Raw genomic sequence first — 22,764 nt, 5'->3', positions numbered from 1 at the left:
CTAAGACCAGCGGGAATCACAGTTGAGTTTTTACAAGCTATGGGTCATTGAAACTACCTTATTTGTTAAAGAAATTTCTAATTTTAGGGAAAATACCTTACTTGTTAAAGAAATTTCTAATTTCTACCTAATACTACAATGTAAAATATGTACTCTTCAGGCAAAGATTATACATTCCACAATTGTGGTCTTTGCTAGACTTCTTTAATTTCTGAATACAAGTCACCTGCCTGTTCTCTCTCCTGCTCCCCACACCCCATGAGGGACAAAGAAGCAGTGTGACAGACTGTGGCACGAAAGCTTGTAGTGGAATCAGACGGACTACGCTTTGGAGTCCTTCCTGGCCCCGTGGCTGCTCATGCCTTAGGTCACTTCTCTAAGCTTTATCCAGCCTGGGAGGCAGATGGGAATGCATGTGGACCAGAGCATATGACTTGGGATGAACATCTGTATGGCACCAACTGACACTGCATGGCCTCTATGGGATCCCATGGCCCAAATCTCAGGCCACCTCACTGCATTTTTAAACCTATTCAGGGATCACAGCAACCCACTTCCATTTATGTGAGCTAGTTTAGTTTTAAAAGTGAAATACATATTTTTGCCAATCTGACATCTGTATTTATATTTATAGTTATGTATTTTTAATTTATCTTCATTTCTACTTTCAAATTCTCAAAGGAATTTATGGCCCATTCACTAGGGGCTCTGTGTCACATGGAGCTGATAAATATGCCAAAGGAATGGCTGAGGCCTGGGGCCCAGAAATAGCCTTGGGTAGGGGGCAGAGTACAAGCCAGGGGTTGGGCAGAACAGCAGTTTTCAAAATGGGGCCAAAGGAGAGACTTCAAGGGTCAGGATGGAAATTGCACAGTGTGGGGGAGTCAGTGGCTTGTCAGAGTGTCCTAAAGATTCTGATTCCTTCCTTACTGAATCGGCTACAGAGTCACTAATTAGAGAACAAAGCAGGGTAAGGAGGGAGAAGAATGAAGGGCCAATGAGCACAAGGGCCACGGCGGCCCAGGGCAGAGCAGCACTGTGGCCTGGACCTTGCTTGATCTACCTCTGAGCAGTGGGTCTGGAACCCTGTGACCCTGCCTCCCACTTGAGTGTGCTGCTGCTCAGGCTAGAAATGCAGGGCTGTAAAAAAAATCTCTCATACTTACCCTATTATCACTTATCTTTAGAACTTTAGTTAGAAACAAAAGCAGTAAGTTAGTCCAGGCTTCCCGGTGACTTTCTGATGTTAGAGTAAGGAAGTAACTTAGGGCTTCACTGCAGACACTGTAACAGAAAAGGCTCATTTTACATGTGCTTATGTACCTGCTGCTATGGATGTTCACAGATCAAGACCAGCGGGGACAAGGTGGATAGGGACTTTACTATTAGGAACTAGTTAGATTCTGTCTGCAACCTTTACTAGATTGTCAACATAAATGTGTGCTTTTCAAATTAGGAAGAAAATCAGACATAAGAAGCCACTGTAGTTTATCAGGAAATTCACATTTTACTCAAAGTCTCACTGAATTTCGGAGCCCCTGTGCAGTAGCACCTGCCCAAGCCTGGCGTCAAGAAACTTGGGCTGAAATTTGGGGTGGCTCTTCCCTTTACTCACTGTGAAGGTGTAGATACTCTGGGTCTTAGGAGTCTCATCAGTAAAATGGGCAAATAGGGATTAAGTCATCTCTTAAAATTCTAAAATGTATTTAATTGGTCTCTGAGAACATCTATTCCCTGTGAACACACAAAAATATGCAGAAGACAGCATTCTTTCTGAATGACATGATTCTTAGCATGAACTTAAAATTTAAGTCGTCATGATGTAAAAAGTGAATGCAAAAAAAGTAACACTAACAAACTCTAAATATTTTTTTTTAACTGAATGCAGGCAGGCAGGTTTCACTTTCACAAATGATCAGTTTGTGAAAATGGAGTTATGTGGCATGAAAAAGCCTAAAAATGACTAAGTTTTAACTTTTAAGAGAGCACACTTTTTCCTTTGTCCTGCAGCAGCAGCAACAGACATGATTTGCTCATGTCTCCCCAACTGTGCACAAGTACGTTTATCTAGGAGACTGTATTTAATTTTCACAATCTCTTCCTTACACTCTAATATTTGCATGGCACTGCAGTGGGGCTGGGCTGTGGACTCTGCCCCGAGTGCAAACCTAGCGGTCCTTTCCTACTCTGTGCCATGGAGCCATGTGAATCAAAGACAGAAACTCAACCAAGAGTCTTACTTTAAAAGCCTTTGCTGGACCTCTTCCCAGGCACTAACCCGGCTCTCGTCCATGTACATCCGGAAGAGAATGCGCAGCCCACAGGCCAGGCTGCTCGTCTCCTGCTTCAGAAGGTTAGGTTTGGATTTGCCTTTGAAACCTGCAGAAAAGGGAGGTTTCCAGGATTAACTTGGGAAGGCATCTTACAGAAAGAAAGGCAAATACAAAGCAACGTTTGGGCTGGGAAAGTGGAACTCTTCAAATGAAACTGCCCTGATGAGCTCCAGATAGCCTGCGCCAGGGCTCCTGGATGAACAGGGCAGACCACTCAGCATGGAGATGGTTTTCCAAGGTCGTCAGCAGTGCAAAGTGCCCACTGCGTATGGACACACGGAGCCTGGTGGCTTTACCAGGAGAATTCCCAGTTGAAAGGTAGAAACAACTTTGGTTGAACTACTCTTTCCAGAAGTCAGGTTGAAGAGGGAAGAGGATGAACAAAGCCATGAGCTTAATTAGGAATTAAACAATCATTTTAGATTAAGTAAATATGCAAATGTAAAGCACCCAACACTATTTCACAGAGTTTGATGTTCAGTAAATATTGTTTTGCTGCATATTCTGCCTCTCACTCTTCCAGCACTGTTTTGTACATAATAGGTACCAAGGAACTATTTCTTAAATAAAAAATTGAATGTCAATATAATTGTTATAAAGTTGTTTCATTTAAAAAAATTTTTTTAACGTTTTTATTTATTTTTGAGACAGGGAGAGACAGAGCATGAACAGGGGAGGGTCAGAGGGAGGGAGACACAGAATCTGAAACAGGCTCCAGGCTCTGAGCTGTCAGCACAGAGCCTGACGCGGGGCTCGAACTCACGGACGGCGAGATCATGACCTGAGCCGAAGTCGGCCGCTTAACCAACTGAGCCACCCAGGCGCCTCAAAAGTTGTTTCATTTAAAGATTCCAACTTGTCCAAAAATAAATTTGCCCACCACTGCCCCCCCCTCCCCAAAACATTCACTTCCATTCTGAGGTGTGGCCACTCCCAGGTAAGTATGGAGAAGTCACTGGAATACAGATGCAAGATCTCATGTTTAGGACTGTCATATGCTTTTTCTCATAAAACAGCAGCTTTTAGTATGCTGACAGTATCAACAGGAAGGCCCACGCTGGGTGAACAAGATGAAAAAATGGTCAAATCAAAGAACAAGTTGATTAAACAAGGGGGAAACTAATCTCCCCCAGCAGTTAGCTGGCTTAGTGTAGATCAGACAAAGGCCTGGCTATCGATTCAGGCAATCAGACTGCCTTCCGATTATTACTGTTAAGGTAAAAAGTTCACACAGTGAAAGCCATAGACCTGAAGTATACAAACCATGAATTCTGATCCATGTATACAGTCCCAGTGCACAAGCATTAATGGTGAACATTAAAGTGTGACACCTGCCCAGCTTACCTGCTTTCCATAAAGCAGTCCTCTGTTCGTTGTTGGAATTAAATGCTTTTGCAAATCTATGTGACTCTAATAAGCAGTCCAGTAGCTTAAAAAGTTGTTGTGATGTTAAAAAGCGGTACATTCCTTGGTCTTGAGTATCAACTCGAACATCAAAGTCCACGGCATCTCTCTTTGGAAAAACAAAGCACCACAGCACGCGCACACACACAGAGTCACAAATTTTAGTAAATTTAGAACTCCGTGCTCCCCCAAAGATCAGCTTTACGAGCAAGCCACAGAACTTAATCTTTTCTAGCTCAATAGAAAATAGGAAAAGGTCCATCTTTTGTTATTACATTTCCTGAGCCTTTATATTCCATGCATCCTAGTCACCAGGCACCACCTCCTATCTTCCCAATTCCCTTCCTAATTCCTAACTCCAGGAGCTCCGCCCCTACCAGAGCCTACAGCCCTCACTGTTCCTCACCCCCATCAGGTCCTCACTTCTCTACTTCACCAGTTTGGATTCTAGGAACTGCAGTTATAATTGCTCTCTTGCATAATCCCTCACTCTTTTTAGATTAATTGGCTGGCAAAACTGCCTACTCCACGTCTATACCCACACAACAAACATAACGGGAGAAAACAGACTGATTTTAAATCCAGTGGGCTCTGGGTGGTGCCCAAGCAATCCTGCACTGCCTGAGTCCACTCTCTAGATGATTAACTCATGTTTTCACTTCTCTCCTCAAATATCTAAAATTCTCCTCCCACTTCATTTGGTAGAGGATTTTTCTTCTCTCAATGAGAAACCAGAAGCTATCAGAAGAGACCTCCCGCAAACTCCCACTGGCAAACAGACCAACCTTCCTGTGTTAAGAGCTACATACTTTGCTTGCTTTCCTGTCACAATGCACCAACTGCCTGTGCTTCTAACCCCCCGGGGACCGGCCCTAGATGCCACCCCCATTCACTCAAAAAGACAGCAACTGTCCCTCTTTCTGTGTTTCTCTCTTTCCTGAAGAATTCTCATCAGTGAAAATGCTGCAATATTGCCAATCTTAAAGACAGAAACAAAGCAAACCCTTCTCCTGACCCTTTCATCTTCCTCCAGCAATTATCCTATTTCTCTGTACCCCTTTTACGACAATATTCGACACAATTATCAAATATTTGCTGTCTGCAATTCCTCTCGTCTCTGGTACCCATTTCAATAATGCTTTTGTCCTCAACATTACAATTAAGCACAATGTCAAGGTCACTGAAGTCCACCAAATTGCTCGAAGGCAACTCTCAGATGAAATATTACTTCAAAAAAAAAAAAAGAAAAGAAAAAAAAATATTACTTGACCCACTGAGCATCTGACAGAGATGATCACATCCTTCTTAAAACATCTTTTTCATCTGGCTTCCAGGACACCACTGTCTCCTGCTTTCTCTCCCTTGCCTCATGGATTCTTATTCTCAGGCTCTTTACCAGCTGCCTTATCACCAGGAGTTCTGACCATGGAAGCCCCTGGGCTCAATACCCAACCGTCCTCTCAGCCCCACCCACACTTATTGCCTGGAGGATATCGTTTAGTCCCAAGGTTTAAAATGACATTTGCCCCCAAATCAAGTCTCTAGCTTGACCTCTGCTCTGAGGCCCAGACTGTGAAAGCCAACTTCCTCTTCAACATAAAAGCAGCTGTCCTCACACCCCCATACCTGGGCTGCAGCTAGGTTTTCAGCATCTTCCTTCTTACTTGTGGCTGGGAAGAACACAATGTTGTCGATAGTCTGGATGAGTTCCAGCTGCACAACACATTTAATCAACAGGGCGGCAAACAATTTTTGTTCTGGAAATTCTGTGAGGAAACCCACCCCAATGCACATGCAAACAAAAATTATTTTGAATCCTTTATAATTTCTATGACATTACAATGCTTAAGGAAACATTCATATGAATGAAGGTAACTTGCACACATCACACTGAGTACATACTGCCTTTGCACATAAACACCACTCAGTCTCATCAATTTTTAGAAAAGCCTCAGGAAAGTAATTTTTTAAATAAAAGTATTCTCCATGACTTAGAACAGTAAGTAATGTCCAAAAAGGTCCCACTGCAACTTTAAGAAGATTTAAGTTATTCTTTAATAAAATGCAACAAATGCATTAAAAGCTTAATTAAAAAAAAAAGCTAATAGCATTTACTGGAACTCAAGTTTGACCTTTGAATATAGGTAATATAAAGCCTATACCAAAAGAAAATAACAGGAACCAGATCTGCGAGAAAGGAAGGAGAGACAGCCACAAATTCTGATAAGTGGGACAATACTGCAGGTTAACCAGAGCACGTTTTATTTGGATCCAGGTTAGAAGCTGTAGCCAAAATGACCTTATATTTTCAAATGGATCCGTAAGCAAAGAAGTCTATAAAAAGTTATGCCAAGTGCATGATCACAAAATGCTCTCCACAGGTGAAATGAAACATAACTACATTCCTCTAGCCGGATGAATTTGCTCAACAAGACACAAGACTGTTTCTGACAATCCACAGCCCATAAGGTCATGTTCATAGAAGAATTTCCCATTTCACTGACCATCCCAGTTAAGCAAATGCAAAAGCACAAGGTTAGGAAAGAGGACTCGACTACTGAGATACTGCAAGAGCTTGGCAACACTGACACGTGGCTGCAATGATGGCCCCAGGCCATACCTCAATCCTGGGATGTCCAGAGCAGCTCTTCCAGTGAGCTTTCCAGGAGGCAGATGACTGCCTAGGGGGAGCAGCCTGGAAATCACTGTCCGGGCAATCACTCAGCATTACAGATTTACAATCCTTCAGTCTCTACTTTTGCTTTTATTACAAATTCCGTTTTGTGGCACCAATTTGTGGAATGCAAATTCATGTTTTAAGGGCTTTAGGGGTAGCAAAACAATTTGTGTAAATTTCTTCTTATTGAAGAAATTCATTAATAAAGACTCCTTTCCAGGTAGTTTTCAGAAATGCTGGAGTGCGTAACACTTCTTACTAGATCTCATGTCAAACAAAAAGTAAAACAAAGACACCACAAATCCCACAACTGTCTCCTCTTCAGTATCTTCTTCCTAGTCCTTCACCTCAGTCAGAGCTGACAAGTACCAGTCAGTCATTCACCTCCCTCGTTCAAGTCCTAAACTCCGTCCCTAGAGCAGGAGACTCCTGGCAGCACAGGTGGAACTCTCAATGAGACTCGGGAGTTAGGCTGATGTCTGACGAGATGTGTTCTCATCGGTTCCAGCATCAGCCACTCAAGGGGAGAAAGAGCTGTCAGCAGGGTGAACGGACAGAATGGCTGACGAGACTCCACTCTGACTGAGTGGGTAAGGCTGGGCCTCTCCAGGATCTGTAGTCCTGGGAGGAGTCCAGACCTCCTGCCCAGGATCTGTAGTCCTGGGAGGCTACAGATCTTAACGTTAGACTCACTAGCAATGACCAGCAGCATGTTTGGACAGATTTTATAACGAGGGCTGACACTGCCAGGGTTATAGTAGGTGACCATTTCACTGGTTCACCAAAGCTAAACAAGATCCACTACGTGGGACAGCAGGCACTGAGCTGAGACTAGATGGGGTGGTGGTGGTGTTTTCTTAACGTGTACAGAAAGAACGTGTACAGGAAGAACGAGATAGCTGCCCCTCGGACAGGGCAAAATACTCAGGTGTGTGCTGTGATTCTTTCCCCCGAGCAGGAGACAGCAGACGGTCTCTCTTCCACTAAGTTGAAAGGGCTCATGGGGACATGGTGGCCATTTGTTCTTCCTCTAGCTCCACCTATTCTGAATCAACAATTCCATGGCAAACTTCTCCTAAAGAACTTACAGGAGATAGAGGGCAGGACAGCTGATAGTAGGAAACAAGCCTGGGCCCTTGGCTCTGGGTATAGGGAGCAGCACACAGCTCCAGTTAAAGGTGTTTCCCTAGATTAGCCACGTGAAAACTTTCTAATGTGTGATGACCACATCCTTACTTTGCAAGGCTAAAGTATATTTAAATTCAGTCTTGGGGCTGAGAGAGAGAAGAGCCACTCACTATTCTGTCCTTATGGCATGTTCCAGTGCAAAGTTGTCGTGGATTCCTGCACGAGATATGCTGTTCTCCAGAGAACAGGAATAAAAAATGAAAATCAGCCACTCACCACTACCCATCTCCCTCTCCCCTTTAAGAGGTTAGCAAAACACCATGACTGAAGCCAGAAGCTCTGTCTTCTCACAAGAACAAGTATAAGAACCTAGGATTCATAAAAAAAATTCCCTGAAAAAAAAAATTAACTCAAAATGGATCAACAACCTAAATGCAAGGGCTAAAAGTACAAAACTCTTAAAACATTGGGGAAAACCTTCATGACCTTAGTTCTGGCAAGTGATTCTTAGCCATGACACCAAAAGCATGAGCAAGAAATAACAGGTAAATTGGACTTCATCTGAGTTAAAAACTTTGTGCATCAGATGTTATTAAAGAAATGATAAGAACTATACAACACGAGAAAATAAATTTCTGCAAATCATATATGTGATACAGGCATAGGTATCCAGAGTGTGTTACAAACTTACAATTCAACTACAACAAGACAACCCAATTTAAAAAAGAGCAAAGGACATAAATATTTCTCCACAGAAAACAAACAAATGGCAATAAGCACATGAAAAGATGCTTAACACCACTAATCATCAGGGAAATGCACATCAAATCTACGATGGGGTACCACTTCACACCCACTAGGATGGTCATTTAAAAAAAAAAGAAGTGATGGTGAGGATGTGGATACACTGGAATTGCTAGTTGGAATGCTACTGTAGAACATGTTTTAGTGGTTCCCTACAAAGTTAAACATAGAACTATCCTATAATATGACCCCAAAATTCCACTCCTGTGTGTACAGCCAACATAATTAAAAACAGGTACTCAAGTTATACTGTACACAGACATTCACAACAGCATGATGATAACCAAAAGATAGAACAAACCCAAACGGCCATCAGCAAATGACTGGATAAACAAAATGTGATACATATCCAAACAAATGACAACTGGTCATAAAGAAGTATCAGTCACTGACCAATTTCACAGTGTGGGTGGACGTTAAAAACATTATGCTAAATAAAGGCCAGACATAAAAGGTCATATACTGCATGATTCTGTTTATATGAAATATAGCAAATCTATAGACCAAGAAAGCAGATTAGTGGTTGCTAGGGGCAGGGGAAGGGGAGAGTAAGAAGGAATAGCATTAATGGGTGGGGAGTTTTCTTTTAGGGTGATAGAAACATTTTGGAACTAGACAGAGGTGGTGATTGCACAACACTGTGAATGTACTGAACTGTTCACTTTAAAATGATTACTTTTCTTATGTGAATTTCACCTCATTTTATAAAAGCAACTATAGTTGTCCTGTTTTCCTCTAGGAACGGGGTAGTTTTTCCTTGGTATTATAATTTCCTTATATAAACAAAGCTAGATCAATTTTGCAAAAAATAGAAAGGGTTGCCCTTCTTTGTGACAAGTACTAAGAAGGTGAGAAGACATCGTGTGGGGCAGTCGAGTGGAAAGAAGGTCGGCTTCTCAGGAAGCTGGGTGCCCCTGCTCGGAAGGCACTATAGAGAAAGGCCCATCAGGCCCTACTTTTGCAGAAAGAATATGAGGCTGACATGCAGAAGAGAACAGGGAGAAGAGAGTCAGGTGCTCAACACAAACATTAAGCACTTGTGGAAAAAGCTGGTACTACAGGTGTTAGTGAAATGTCCAACTTGGAGCAAATGCAGTAACAAAGTGACCACACAACCAATTACAGTATATATTTGTTAATAACAAAAGTAAAAGCAAACATTTCATCCCTTTCCTACATAAAACAAAACACACTATTTTTACTAGGAGAAATAACTCACTTGCTGTATGTTTAATTTTGCTGACTTCTTCGTTCACAGTAGAGACAGAAGCCAATGGTGCTTGCTGTCTATTATCTGCAGATCTTGGTTGAATAGAATCATGAATATCTACAGATTTCTGTGATATTGTATCCTAATAAAATAAAAAATTCCTTGTAAGTACAACAAATCTTAAGGATGAAAACAGTTTCTAGTATGCTGTTTTTGAAAACAATTACATGGGTCACTATGAAAAGGACGTTCTACACAGTGATTACAGACAAAATGGGGAAATTATTTAAAGTTACCTATGCACAGGTAAGAGCTAATAGCCTTTAAGAGAAAAGCTTCCTTTCTGACCCTCGATGGTCTCAGGTCTGGTACCACCCAAAAGCAACAGATAAAAATGCTAAGCTTCATTGTATGGAAAAACCAATCAGGGATATCCAGGACTCTTCATGCAGTCTAAACAGAACACGTATGTGGCAGAGGTGGGATAGGTTTCTGCAAGCTCTGTGTAGGTGGAGCTCAGGAAAGTTTTGTAGGGGTGAGTTTAAGGAAAGATGTTCCGTCATCCAAGGAAATGGCGACCAGAAAGATCAGTGAGAAGGTGACTAGGAGTGTGGTGTCATGAGAGAAGCTCAACATTCAAGTCAACACCAGACTTTGGCTCCAGGATTAGGTATAACCTTGGAAAAGCAATGAACACTACTGAGCTAGGGTTTTCTGATCTGAAAATGGAGAGGACTTTTCCTAGTAGATTATTAGGATAATAAATGCAAAGCACTGGCACAGTATCAGACAATATATGATAGCTGTCAATACTATTCTGGCTTTATTTTGTTACAGCAATACAGCATACCAGAAAGAAGCCAGAATGTGTTTTCCAGAGGAACTGAGAATTCTGACTCAACAGTTTTAGCTGGAAGTGAACTCACCTGGGTTTCTGAAAGGAAGACAGGGGCCTGTGTTCCCAAGGAACAGTGCTAATCAAAATGGTATTTTAACTTAGACTTAAAATATCAGTTTATGATTTTTCATTTGCTGTTCTGTATAAAATGGGGATAATGTACCAAATCGGGTTCAAAAAATTTCTAAAAGGATCACATGTAAAAATATTTTTTAAACAGTGATGTGCTACACAAATCTAAAGCCATATTATTATTGTTATAACTGTTCTTAATTATCTTTGTATTTTTCATAAGCATTTAACAAACAAGAGGCCTTTAATAATAATTACATAGATCCAGAAGACTCATTGGGTAATTTCTTTGACCATGACTGCCTATAATACACTTTTAAGTAAAAAGTTAAATGGAAGTGGGGCGATTGGGTGGCTCAGTCAGTTAAGCATCCAACTTCAGCTCAGGTCATGATCTCACAGATTGTGGGATCGAGCCCTACGGCTCCACGTTGAGAGTGTGCAGCCTGCTTGGGATTCCTGCTCTCCCTCTCTCTCTGCCCCTCCCAAGTTTGTACTCTCTCTTTCTCAAAATAAATAAACATTAAAAAAAACTTAAATGGAAGAATGCATATAGCAACAGCTAATTTATAAATCCTTTAAGGGAATGTTTATTTAAAATTAACTATTAAAAGCACATGTCTCAGGGCGCCTGGGTGGCTCAGTCGGTTAAGCGGCCAACTTCAGCTCAGGTCATGATCTCGCGGTCCGTGAGTTCAAGCCCAGCGTCGGGCTTTGTGCTGACAGCTCAGAGCCTGGAGCCTGTTTCAGATTCTGTGTCTCCCTCTCTGTGACCCTCCCCCATTCATGCTCGGTCTCCCTCTGTCTCAAAAATAAAGGTTAAAAAAAATTAAAAAAAAAAATTTAAAAAAAATATAAGCAAATGTCTCTATTTAACTTGTATGTTTTTTCTTGAGAGAGAGAGTGAGAGTGAGTTAGCGTGTGCACACAGGGAAGAGGGACAGAGGGAGAAAGAATCTTTGCAGGCTCCATGCTGAGCATGGACTGGGATGCAGGGCATGATCCCACAACCCTGGGATCCTGGCCTGAGCCAAAACCAAGAGTCAGACACTCAACTAACTGAGCCACCCAGGTGCCCCAGCTTGTACATTTTAGTAAGTATATTTTAAGGGGGAGATTAATAAGTTGATAGAATAAAAAAATGTATTATCTTACTGAATATAAGTGAAAGCACTGGTATTTGAATTTTTTGGGTCATTGGCTCTTTTGAACATTCTCATGATCCCTAAAAAGCTTCTCCCCAGAAAACTAAATGTGCACAAAAACTAGGTCACAGTATTGGGAATTTAAAACTTCTCCTTTGTATCAGAGGAATCTTTTAATGTTAGGCATACTGCATTCTCAGTTTTTCTGATCAACCAATTAAAGATGATTTTTTGGTAATTCTGCATTTTTTAGAACAGCTGTGAACCAGACGTATGCCCACACCTCTCCTTTTAAAAAGGACTCTTTAATGGAAAAGGAGGAACTCCGATGAAAGAAATCTCTATGTATCGAAGTGGAGACATCTCTTAGATATTCCAAAAATAACATGTTAGTCCCCAAATAAAATTTCATTTTTTGAGAAAACTATATGTACATTTATATACTGTATATATAAATATATAGAAAAGAGCTGGAAGGATATACACCACAATATTAAACCCTGGAGTTGCAGTGGAAGGGTGCAGTATAAAAAGGGCCTTGCATTTTTTTTTACCCTATTTTCTTCTGTAATTTTTTTTTAACAATAACTGGGTATTTTTCTATTTTTAATATTGAAAAAATAGTCCTTCACCAAATCAGTGCTGGATATGCACCTGTGCTGGACTGTCACACGCTCACATTGCTTGCAAGCTCGCTGAACCGAAGAAGACTGACTGTTGCTCTGGGGAAAAGGTGGAAGATGGCCCTAAATTCTTGAAATCTGGTGGTGCTGCCATCGTTCATATGGTTCCTGGCAAGACTATGTGTGTCGAGAGCATACTCTGGGAGAGGAGACAGACAGCTGCTGTGGGTCATCATCAAAGCAGTGGACAAGAAGGCAGCTGGAGCTGGCAATGGGACCAAGTCTGCCCAGAAAGCTCAGCAGGCTACATGAGCGTCATCCCCAATAACGCCACCCCTATCTTTTTTTGTTTGTTTGTTTATTTTTGAGATACAGAGAGAGACAGAGCGTGAACAGGGGAGGGGCAGAGAGAGAGGGAGACACAGAATCCTAAGCAGGCTCCAGGCTCTGAGCTGTCAGCACAGAGCTCAACGTGGGGCTTGAACCCACGAACTGTAAGATTATGACCTGAGCCGAAGTCAATGCTCAACCAACTGAGCCACCCAGGCGCCCCAATGCCACCCCAGTCTTATTCAGTGGTGGAAGAACGTCTCAGAAATGTTTGTGTCAATTGGCCTTTTAAGTTTAACAGTAAAAGACTGGTTAATGGTAACAATGCATCGTAAAACCTTCAGAATGTTTTGTGGACCATTTGTGTGTGTGTATGTGTGTGTGTGTGTGTGTGTGTGTGTGTGTGGCAGTTTTAAGTTATTAGTTTTAAAATCACTACTTTTTAATGGAACAAACAGCTTGGCCAAAAATATGTCACAGAATTTTGAGACCCATTAAAAACAAGTTTAATGAGAAAAACAAAAATAAATACAAAGTAGTCCTTCAGTGCACAGCAAGATATACTCAGCTGAGAATGGCATTAGAAAATACCATAATTTCTTAGCAAACTATAAGTCGTAGAGAGAAGAGAAAGAAAAGGAAAGCAGGGTGCAAGAAGCAGTAGATCTCAGAAGGGGTGGCAGCAGCAGCTCTGGAAGGAGCCACAGAGAGGGTGAGACGGTCCTGAGGGGCCCCGCTGGCTCGCCCCAGGGAGCCCTGCAGCAGCCCAGGCACTGAGCACTCACCTGGCACATGCCGTTCCAACAGCTTTCTGTGCAGTGAATGCCCTGACCTAATTCTCATCACAAGACCACTCTAACACGAGGTCAGGTAACTTGCTGAGGCCACAGAGCCAGTCACTGCACAGTCAGGATTTTATTTTGGGGCTGACTCTAAAGCCCACACTGCAAATTACTATACTATACAGCAGAGGCAGAAAAACCAAAAGGACACAAAACAAGCAAGGAGTGGGCCAATTTTGAGAAAAACAGGAAACAGAGTAAGCTCATTCTGGGCTTAAAACAGAACATCGTAAGTGGAGTCTGTGATGAACAGACCAGTCCTGCAGATCAGGATCACGGAGCAGCCTGCCCCCAAGGTTCCAGATGTGACAGCTCTCTCGAGACAAACTCACAGTAGTACTTTACTATGAAATCTAAGTTTTAGTCATTGACTATTAGTTAAGAAATTTAAAAGTTGTGGGGGACAAATCAACCAATGGACACTAATATGCTCCTGCTGGTGTCCTGGGTTTAAAACTGAATAAGCCCGTGGGCGCCTGGTTGGTTCAGTTGGTTGAGCAGCCAACTTTGGCTCAGGTCATGATCTCCTGGTTCACGAGTTCAAGCCCTGTGTTGGGCTCTATGCTGACAGCTCAGAGCCTGGAGCCTGCTTCAGATTCTGCCCCTCCCCCATCTGTGCTCTATTTCTCAAAAATAAATACAAAAACATTAAAAAAAAAAAAAAAAAAAAAAAAAAAAAACCTGAATAAGGCCAGATTAGAGAATAGCACTGTTTCAATGGTAATTTCCTGATTTTGTTAACTGCACTGTGGTTATGTAAGATTTTTTTTTCTTCTTCCAAAGGAAAAACAGAGTAAGGAACTTAGGGATAAAAGGACATCTTATTTTCAAAGAACTCAGAAAGTCTTGGGGGCAGGGTTGATGAGTGAGAGAAAAAGGAGGGAGGGAGGGAGGGAGGGAGGAAATGATAAAGCAAATACAGTGAAATGATAACATCTGGAGAAACTTGGGTGTCATGTTAGTTTTATGTGTCAACTGTCTAGGCTAGAGTATCCAGTGATTAATACAAGTGTTGCTGTAAAGGTACTGTGTGAATGTGGTGAACATCTACAGCCAGTTGACTTAAGTAAAGGAGATGCTCCTCAATAATGTGGCAGAGCCTCACGTGATCAGCTGAAAGGCCGTCAGGTTTCCCTGAAGCAGCAGCTCCTGCCCAGGGCTTTCCAGTCTGCCCTACAGATTTCAAATTATTGGCCCTAATAATTGCATAGCCAATCCTGTGAAATTTAAATAAAAAAATATAGATAAGTATGTGCATATATCATACACGAACAAATATATATGTACAGACAGAAACAGATATTTCCTGCTGGTTCCACTTCACTGGTACAACACTGATGGATACAGATTTTGGTACCATGAAGTGGGGGTGGAAGTGATTTTGGAACTGGGCAATGGTAGAAGCTAGAAGAGTTTTGAGGCATATGACAGAAAAAGCCTACATTGCCTCAAAGAGACTGTTTAGTAGCAATATGGACATTAAATGCAATTCTGGTGAGGATGGAGAACGAGGTAAAATGCATGTCAGAGAAATCTTCTGTCATCCTAAAGAATACATATAATGGTCATGAATAGAATGCTGACAGAAATATGAATGTTAAAAGTTCTTCTAATAAGATCTCAGAAGGAAATTGGGACTATGTTACTGGATAATGGAAGAAAGGCAACAGTAAAATCTTAGTGTGTGAGCATAACTCCGTCCAGAAACATGCTTATAATCCAAAGCACTTGGGGCGCCTGGGTGGCTCAGTCGGTTAAGTGGCCGACTTCGACTCAGGCCATGATCTTGCGGTCTGTAAGTTCGAGCCCCGCGTCGGGCTCTGGGCTGACCGCTCAGAGCCTGGAGCCTGTTTCAGATTCTGTGTCTCCCTCTCTCTGACCCTCCCCTGTTCATGCTCTGTCTCTCCTTGTCTCAAAAATAAATAAATGTTAAAAAAAAAAAATTAAAACAACAACAACAACAAAGCACTCGTGTATCAAAAGTGAGTTTCAAGAACCACTGGCTCAGTTGTGATCATGTGATATATGGTGTAATGTACTACTCAATTATCAAGTTAAAATTTATTAGAAATGTTTGCCTGTCTTGTGGACAGTCGCAGAACAAGTTACTTGCAATCCAAGGTTTTCTGTATGTGTTATAAACTGGCAGAAAACTTAGCTAAATTGTGTTGTCCTACTGGGTGGAAAGCAGAACTTGTAAGTGATGAACTTGCATATTTAGCTGAGGATATTTTCAAGCAAAAGGTTGAAGATACGGCCTGGTTTCTCCTTGGTGTTTACAGAAAAATGAGAGGATACACAGATACATTGAGGAAGAAATTACTAACTAAAAAGGAACTAGCACTTGATAATTTGGCAGGATCTTGGCCTATCCAGACTGCAAAGGATGCTAAAAGTGGAAAACTCATTGTTATGAAAGCATTTCTTTGGATAGCAAGACAACTTTTTGTTGAAAGACATTAGGTATGTGGATCCAATGGATCCAATCAAACATCTCAGCAGAAGCCAAGGAGAGAGAGGAAGTTATCCACAAAGGATCCATGAATAAACCTCTTGACACACACAAGAGACCCACAGGGATTTTAAGAATGATTTACCGGTAGAAACACAGCCAGCCTAGACTGAGAAGGACAGACTTGGGACAAAATGAAGGAAGGTTATCAGCCTTCTGGGATTCTACAGGCAGGAAATGGGCTGATGGAGCTGCGCGGCTGCAAACATGTGCTAACCTGTAAGAAGTAATGATTTAGAGAGCAGACCTGCAGGATCACAGGGAGGAGCCATGGGCCCAGAGGGCAGAGCATCAAGACACAGAGAATTATCCTCAGGCCTTGAAACTTAATGGAATTTACCCTGTTGGGTTTTCAACTTGCTTATTAGGGCCAGCTACCCTTTTATTCCTGCCAATTTCTCCCTTTTGGGATGACAATGTTTATCCTATGCTTGTCCCACCACCTGTAATTTGTTTACAGGTCCACAGATGGGGAGGGATGATGCCCCAGAAGAGACCACATACCTAATCTAGATGGCTGTGATGATGAGATTTGGGACTTTTGATATGATGTTTAGAACAGATTTTGGACTTACTGATGCCATAATGAGTTGAAACTTTGGGGAATATTGGGAGGGGGTGAACATACTTGGCCTGAAAGATGAACATTAGTTTCTGGGTGCCAGAGGGCAAACTGCAATAGGTTGAACAAACAGTGGCTCTAAAAAGGTATATCTAAGTTGTTACCTCTGGTACTTATGAAGGTTACTTAGAAACAGGGTCTTTAAAGACGTAATTAAGTTAAAGAGTTTGACATGAGACGGCTTATATCTTATCTTACAGACATAAGAAGGCTAGTGTCCTTACAAGAGAAAAACGCAGACAGGATACATACAGATTTGACATCATACAGCCATCTGAAGATGGGGGCAGAGACTGGAGTGATGTGTGTACAAGTCAATGAATGCTAAGGGTTGACAACAGCCACCAGAAGCTGGAAAAGGCAAAGGATTATCCCTTAAAGCCTCTGGAGGGAACGTGGCCTTACTGATGCCTTAATTTGAGGCCTTTGGCCTCCTGAACTGTGAGACAACAAATTTCTGTTGCTTTAAGCCACCAAGGTTGTGGTAATTTCTTGTGGCAGACCTAGGAAACAAATATATTGGGTGAATCATATATTAGAATTCTTTGTACTGTTTTTATAGTATTTCTTTTAGGTCACACTGTATCCAAATTAAAAGTTTAAAATAAATACCCAATAATGTCTTTAGCTTGGCATGGAAATCCTTTTACATAACCTCATACCTGCCTCTTAAAACTCTGGACATTGTATTACTCTATGTCTCAGACCACCTGTATTATAAAATAATTTAAAATACCTCCTTCATGGCACTTACAGAAATAAATTTTAGCCACCTGGGAAATTCACCACCATGAAATTTAACCTAAGAATTCTCTGCACAGTACATTTATGCCATCTTTTTATTTTTATTTTTTTTAATTAAAAAAAAAGTTTTTTTAATATTTATTTTAGAGAGAGAGCATACGAGAGGGGGAGGACCAGAGAGAGAGGGAGACAAAGAATCCAAAGCAGGCTCTAGGCTCTGAGCTGTCAGCATAGAGCCCAACATGGGGCTCGAACCCACAAACTGTGAGATCATGACCTGAGCCAAATTCAATGCTTAACCGACTGAGTCACCCACGTGCCCCTATGCTATATACCTGGACTCATATAAAAGAATTTGGCCCATCAGAAAATTACTTCTCAAAAACAATTTTAAATATGCCTTATTTATGAAAACTTACCAGCTGCTTTTCACTCACAGGAGACAGAGGTGGGGGAGCAGTTTCTCCAGAAGAGGGACGCCAGGTCAAGAGCCTTTAAAATACCAAAATCACACCAGTCATTGAAAGTGTGAAACAGGACACATCCAACATGTTTTCAAACAGGCAGAAAAAAGTCACAAAAATATGCCAAAAACAATATAATCCTTCTTTGATTACTGCTAAAAACAATTTACTAAAAAAAAATCTAGTGAAAAGTTTAAAATATGTACCTCCAGGAAACAATTAACTAGCATAATTAAAAGGGTACTCTGGTCATCATTTTAAAAAAACAAACCCAAAAACTACTTCTGAAAAGTTTCAAAAACTTTATACTAAGTATTAATGCCATTAAATATTCTCTATAAACTGAGACTGAGAAAAGTTTGAGACTTTTAAGAAATTCATAGAACTCTTTAGATTCTTTTCTTTTAAAGTTTATTTGAAAGACAGAGAGCAAGCACGTGCATACTCGAGAGCAAGTGGGGGAGGGGCACAGAGAGAGAAAGAGAATCCCCAGCAGGCTCCATGTTGTCAGCACAGAGGCTGGCGCAGTACTCAAACTCATGAATTGTGAGATCATGACCTGAGCCGAGATCAAGAGTTGGACGCTTAACTGACTGCGCCACTCAGTCGCCCTGATTCTATTTTTTTTTTTTTAATGTATAACAATAAGTGAAATAAAATTTGGCCCCAAAGGGGAAATGACTTGCCACCCCTGGATTGGGTACTTGGAATAGAAAGATGATTAAGGCCCAAGTACTTGCTTGTGAGAAGCAGGAGCTCCTGGGAATTGGGTAGACAGGGGCTAGAGACATCATTTCAGTTCCATATAGAAAGAACTCTGGCACAGTTTCTATGAAGAAATGCTTATTAGATGATCTTTAAGATCACGTACCTTAACTTGAATGTGTAGTTCAATAAACTAAAACAGAAGCAGTTCTTTTTTTTTTTTTTTTAAGTATTTTTCTTAATTTTTTTTTTAACGTTTATTTATTTTTGAGACAGAGAGAGAGCATGAACAGGGGAGGGGCAGAGAGAGAGGGAGAAACAGAATCTGAAACAGGCTCCAGGCTCTGAGGGGTCAGCACAGAGCCCGATGTGGGGCTCGAACTCACGGACCGTGAGATCATGACCTGAGCCGAAGTCGGACACTTAACCGACTGAGCCACCCAGGCGCCCCAAAACAGAAGCAGTTCTTAAAAACAAAAAAAGAAAGTTCAGCCTGACTGGTTTTTGTGAAGACTTCAAAGGGAAAATGGCTAGGCAAGAATTCATACCATCTTTTGACATAAGGGCTACAGATAAACTCACAAAAATGGGTCATCTGTCAGGTAGGTTGCTCCAACAAAATGTGTACCAAAAAAATAAGAAAATCTGACCAACAGTTGTCCCTTCAGTGTATGACCACCTACAGACTGCTTTCCTAGAGGTGTGTCCCTTTTGTTTAACTTCTGATGTCCTATTTATTAGGATACTTAGAAGGGGATCATGTCAGCGCAAATATACTTAACTCACGTCAAGAAAAAGTTTATGATGTTTAAAAATGTGAATCATAGGGGCGCCTGGGTGGCGCAGTCGGTTAAGCGTCCGACTTCAGCCAGGTCACGATCTCGCGGTCCGGGAGTTCGAGCCCTGCGTCGGGCTCTGGGCTGATGGCTCAGAGCCTGGAGCCTGTTTCCGATTCTGTGTCTCCCTCTCTCTCTGTCCCTCCCCCGTTCATGCTCTGTCTCTCTCTGTCCCAAAAATAAATAAACGTTGAAAAAAAAAAATTAAAAAAAAAAAAATGTGAATCATAGTTTTCATGTAAGTTTTATACACATACATATACATATACATGTGCCTACTTAATAAGATGTTTTAAGTACGCTTTAAATCAGCAGATTTAAAAGTAGTAGATTTGTGCAGGTCAGAGAGCCCCAGAAGCTGAGCTGGTAAGTAAATTCAATTATGTTGTACAAATAATCCAGGTGCTATTTATTACTCATTTAGTGACACTATGTCTTAGTCTCTCCACTGATAAAAACTCCTTCACTACAATTCCAAACTAATCCATCATAAGATGACAATTAACTGTAAAATATATTTGCAAATTAATTTTCCTTAGATTATTAAATCTACAGTAACTGAAATATATGTTGAGTTTTTCACCCCCCAATCCAAAACCACTGCTTGCTTTAATCTGGATAATTAAAACCTTGTACAAGTAGAATCACTTCAATGTGACCAATAACCACATGACCAATCAGACTCAAGGGTCTGGTTTATAAATAATCTAATTCAAGTATTTGTATTTGTTATGGCTTATAGGAGTCTGATTTGCAATAAATGCAAATTCATGGAACACTGAGGTATTTTTAAAAGGATTTCTGTTGTAAGAAATCACTAGTTACTATGAAACTTTTTAGGTCGATCATTCAATATACAAATATAAAGTTGTAAAAAATCTTCTTACGCATGTGGGATTGTGGTTTTGAAGATATCCAGTGTGCAGTTACAAGTTTTATCCCAGATTTCTAGGGTAAACTTCTCACCATTCAGAATAACAACATTCTCTAAGCAGTTTGTACCAGATCGTGCTAACTGCTCATTGTCTAGAAAAGAAAAGAGCAATTCATTTATGTATTGCCAGGGCCATATTTAACACTTTGTGTCACTATTTGCTATAGACCTACCTTGCTGCACACACCAGTAGAGCTGGGCAAAAATATCATCCAAAAGTACATCACTGAGTACTTCTAAATACTGGGTGAACACATCACAAATTGCATAAAGTGCATGATTACAAGTTGTAGTCATCCATTCAGCTTTCTAGGGGGAAAAGTTGTTAAAAGAAGGTCAGACCATTCATCAACCACCAGAATTCAAGAAAAAAATTTTGCATATTTAAAAGCTAAGTCTGTTCACGTTCCTTTCAGAGCACTCACTTCCCTCTAGAATATTCACTTCAACTCAGTACGAGATCTATTTTTCTCCACTGTTCCATAACCATCTATATATAAAATACTTTAACTATTTTTTGCATTATTTTTGATTATAAAAAATTACCACTGAATCGTCTTGCTATTAACATTATGACTTCTCAAAACAATATGCATGAATAACAACAGCTGGCCTTGCTCTAGAATATGACAGAATATAAAAGAGAAATAAACAAGAAGAAAATGATAAGAATTTATCCAAATGGGTTTAGCATAAATTTAAAATAAAACTTTTGTGAAGTATGGTTCTTGAAAATACCGTAAATGGTGAATAAGGCCATACAAAGTAAAGAATTTATTTTTCTCAAGTATATAAAGACTAATCTGGACTGATATTTTCATATACAGTTTTGTGACAGTGCATATACATCTGTCTACTTAATAAGACTTTTTAAGTAAGAGTCTACCTGTAGATTTAAAAAACACAGATCTAAAGTAAAACTTTGTACAGGCCAGAGAGCCCCCAAAGTTTGCATTTAATATAGCTGTATGAGACAAAATAAGAAAACTTGAGGCTCTCTCTTCCCTACATTTACTGAAATGCATACTATAATTGGTTTGTAGTAAAATACATTGAAATAAAATAAGACATCACTATGTATTCTTTATTCACTTCAGAATAAGAGGTCACTATGAATACTAAAAGAAAACTACTGGTATTTGTAGTTGTGGCAATATTAAAATGAAAAAAAGAAACCAGGGGCATCTGGGTGGCTCAGTTGGTTAAACGTCCGACTTCAGCTCAGGTCATGAACTCGCATTTTGTGAGTTTGAGGCCCGTGTCGGGCTATATGCTGACAGCCCAGAGCCTGGAGCCTGCTTTGGATTCTGTGTGTCCCTCTCTCTCTCTCTGCCCCCCGACCCCTGCTCATACTCTCTCTCTCAGAAATAAGATTTTTTTAAAAAATGTTTTTTAAAAGAAAAAAGAAACCAATTCATTAACTCAGTTCTATCCCCAAATACTGTTCTTTATTTATAAAGACATACCTTTTATTATAATGAAAAATTCTCTAGTTTTTTTTCTTTTCCATGTCCTTAATTTGAAATAGTAAACTGTATTAGGGAAAGTATTAAGAACATTTTAACTTGACTGTGTTAAATAAAATTTCATTTTCTCTTACCTCTGTCTGCTGTTCTGGTAATTTCATGTTGTCAAAGATTCTGAAAACAATTCTAAATAAATCCTGCCACCAGTGTTTTTCGTAAGTGTGGCCATAAGTTTTCATTATTTCGAACATTACTGTTAAACCCCTAAAATGATAAAACACAAATAGAAAAACTGGAATACAAAAAAGCATGCTGCATCAGAATCCCCTCTTAAAATAGTTTTCAGAGTTCATAAAGCTAGTGAAAAAGTTTACAAATAGTTTTAAACTAACACGTGATATTCAATTTTAAGAAATTTCAGCTATAGGGGTGCCTGGGTGGCTCAGTTGGTTAGGCGACCGACTTTGGCTCAGGTTATGATCTCACAGTACGTGAGTTCGAGCCCCGCGTCGGGCTCTGTGCTGACAGCTCAGGGCCTGGAGCCTACTTCAGATTCTGTGTCTCCCACTCTCTCTAACCCTCCCCTGCTCATGCTCATGTGTCTCTAACCCTCCCCTGCTCATGTGTCTCTCGGTCTCTCAATAATAAATAAACGTTTAAAAAAAAAAAGGAAATTTCAGCTATAAACTAGGTTTCTTTAGGATGCATTTTGTAGGGAAAAACTCCAAAAGCCTTGGCCTTAAAATGTTTTATTTCATCTTTCCTTCACTCCCACCCTACCCTTCCCACATTTAAAAGTTGTAAAAGGTAATAAAGATTGCAAAAGATCATCATAAAATGAAGTTCTGGAAAATTTATAGGACTTTTTAGCTAACACTATAATTGTTCATATAGCATCTGTAAACAAAAGGAATTATAAAACTGATTGACTATGACATTCATGTGAGTGGTTTGCTGCCCACCATATTCTAGGCACAGAGCAATGCCTGTCACCCATGAGGCACACAGTAAGTAA

The 22,764-nt window shown here is 40.5% G+C and overlaps 1 protein-coding gene across 3 annotated transcripts in view; it reads right to left on the bottom strand.

Moving 5' to 3' along the window:
* ARFGEF1 (ADP ribosylation factor guanine nucleotide exchange factor 1) overlaps positions 1-22,764 on the bottom strand; it is a 150,167-nt gene that overhangs the window by 1,790 nt on the left and 125,613 nt on the right. For 2 of the 3 annotated variants that reach the window (XM_045455005.1, XM_045455007.1), the window contains 9 exons: positions 21,884-22,013; positions 20,457-20,592; positions 20,237-20,375; positions 17,764-17,836; positions 9,566-9,698; positions 5,364-5,503; positions 3,678-3,846; positions 2,241-2,379; positions 1,167-1,284 (listed from right to left, as the gene is read on the bottom strand). In XM_045455005.1, the coding sequence (XP_045310961.1) occupies positions 1,167-1,284; positions 2,241-2,379; positions 3,678-3,846; positions 5,364-5,503; positions 9,566-9,698; positions 17,764-17,836; positions 20,237-20,375; positions 20,457-20,592; positions 21,884-22,013 (1,177 nt within the window). Of the gene's footprint in view, positions 1-1,166; positions 1,285-2,240; positions 2,380-3,677; positions 3,847-5,363; positions 5,504-9,565; positions 9,699-17,763; positions 17,837-20,236; positions 20,376-20,456; positions 20,593-21,883; positions 22,014-22,764 lie in introns of those variants that run through there. The other variant, XM_045455006.1, reaches the window with a different exon arrangement.

The sequence above is a fragment of the Leopardus geoffroyi genome, chromosome C3, assembly GCF_018350155.1.
Source record: "Leopardus geoffroyi isolate Oge1 chromosome C3, O.geoffroyi_Oge1_pat1.0, whole genome shotgun sequence".
Lineage (NCBI taxonomy): Eukaryota > Metazoa > Chordata > Mammalia > Carnivora > Felidae > Leopardus > Leopardus geoffroyi.
This window is presented reverse-complemented; position numbering and strand designations above follow the sequence as displayed.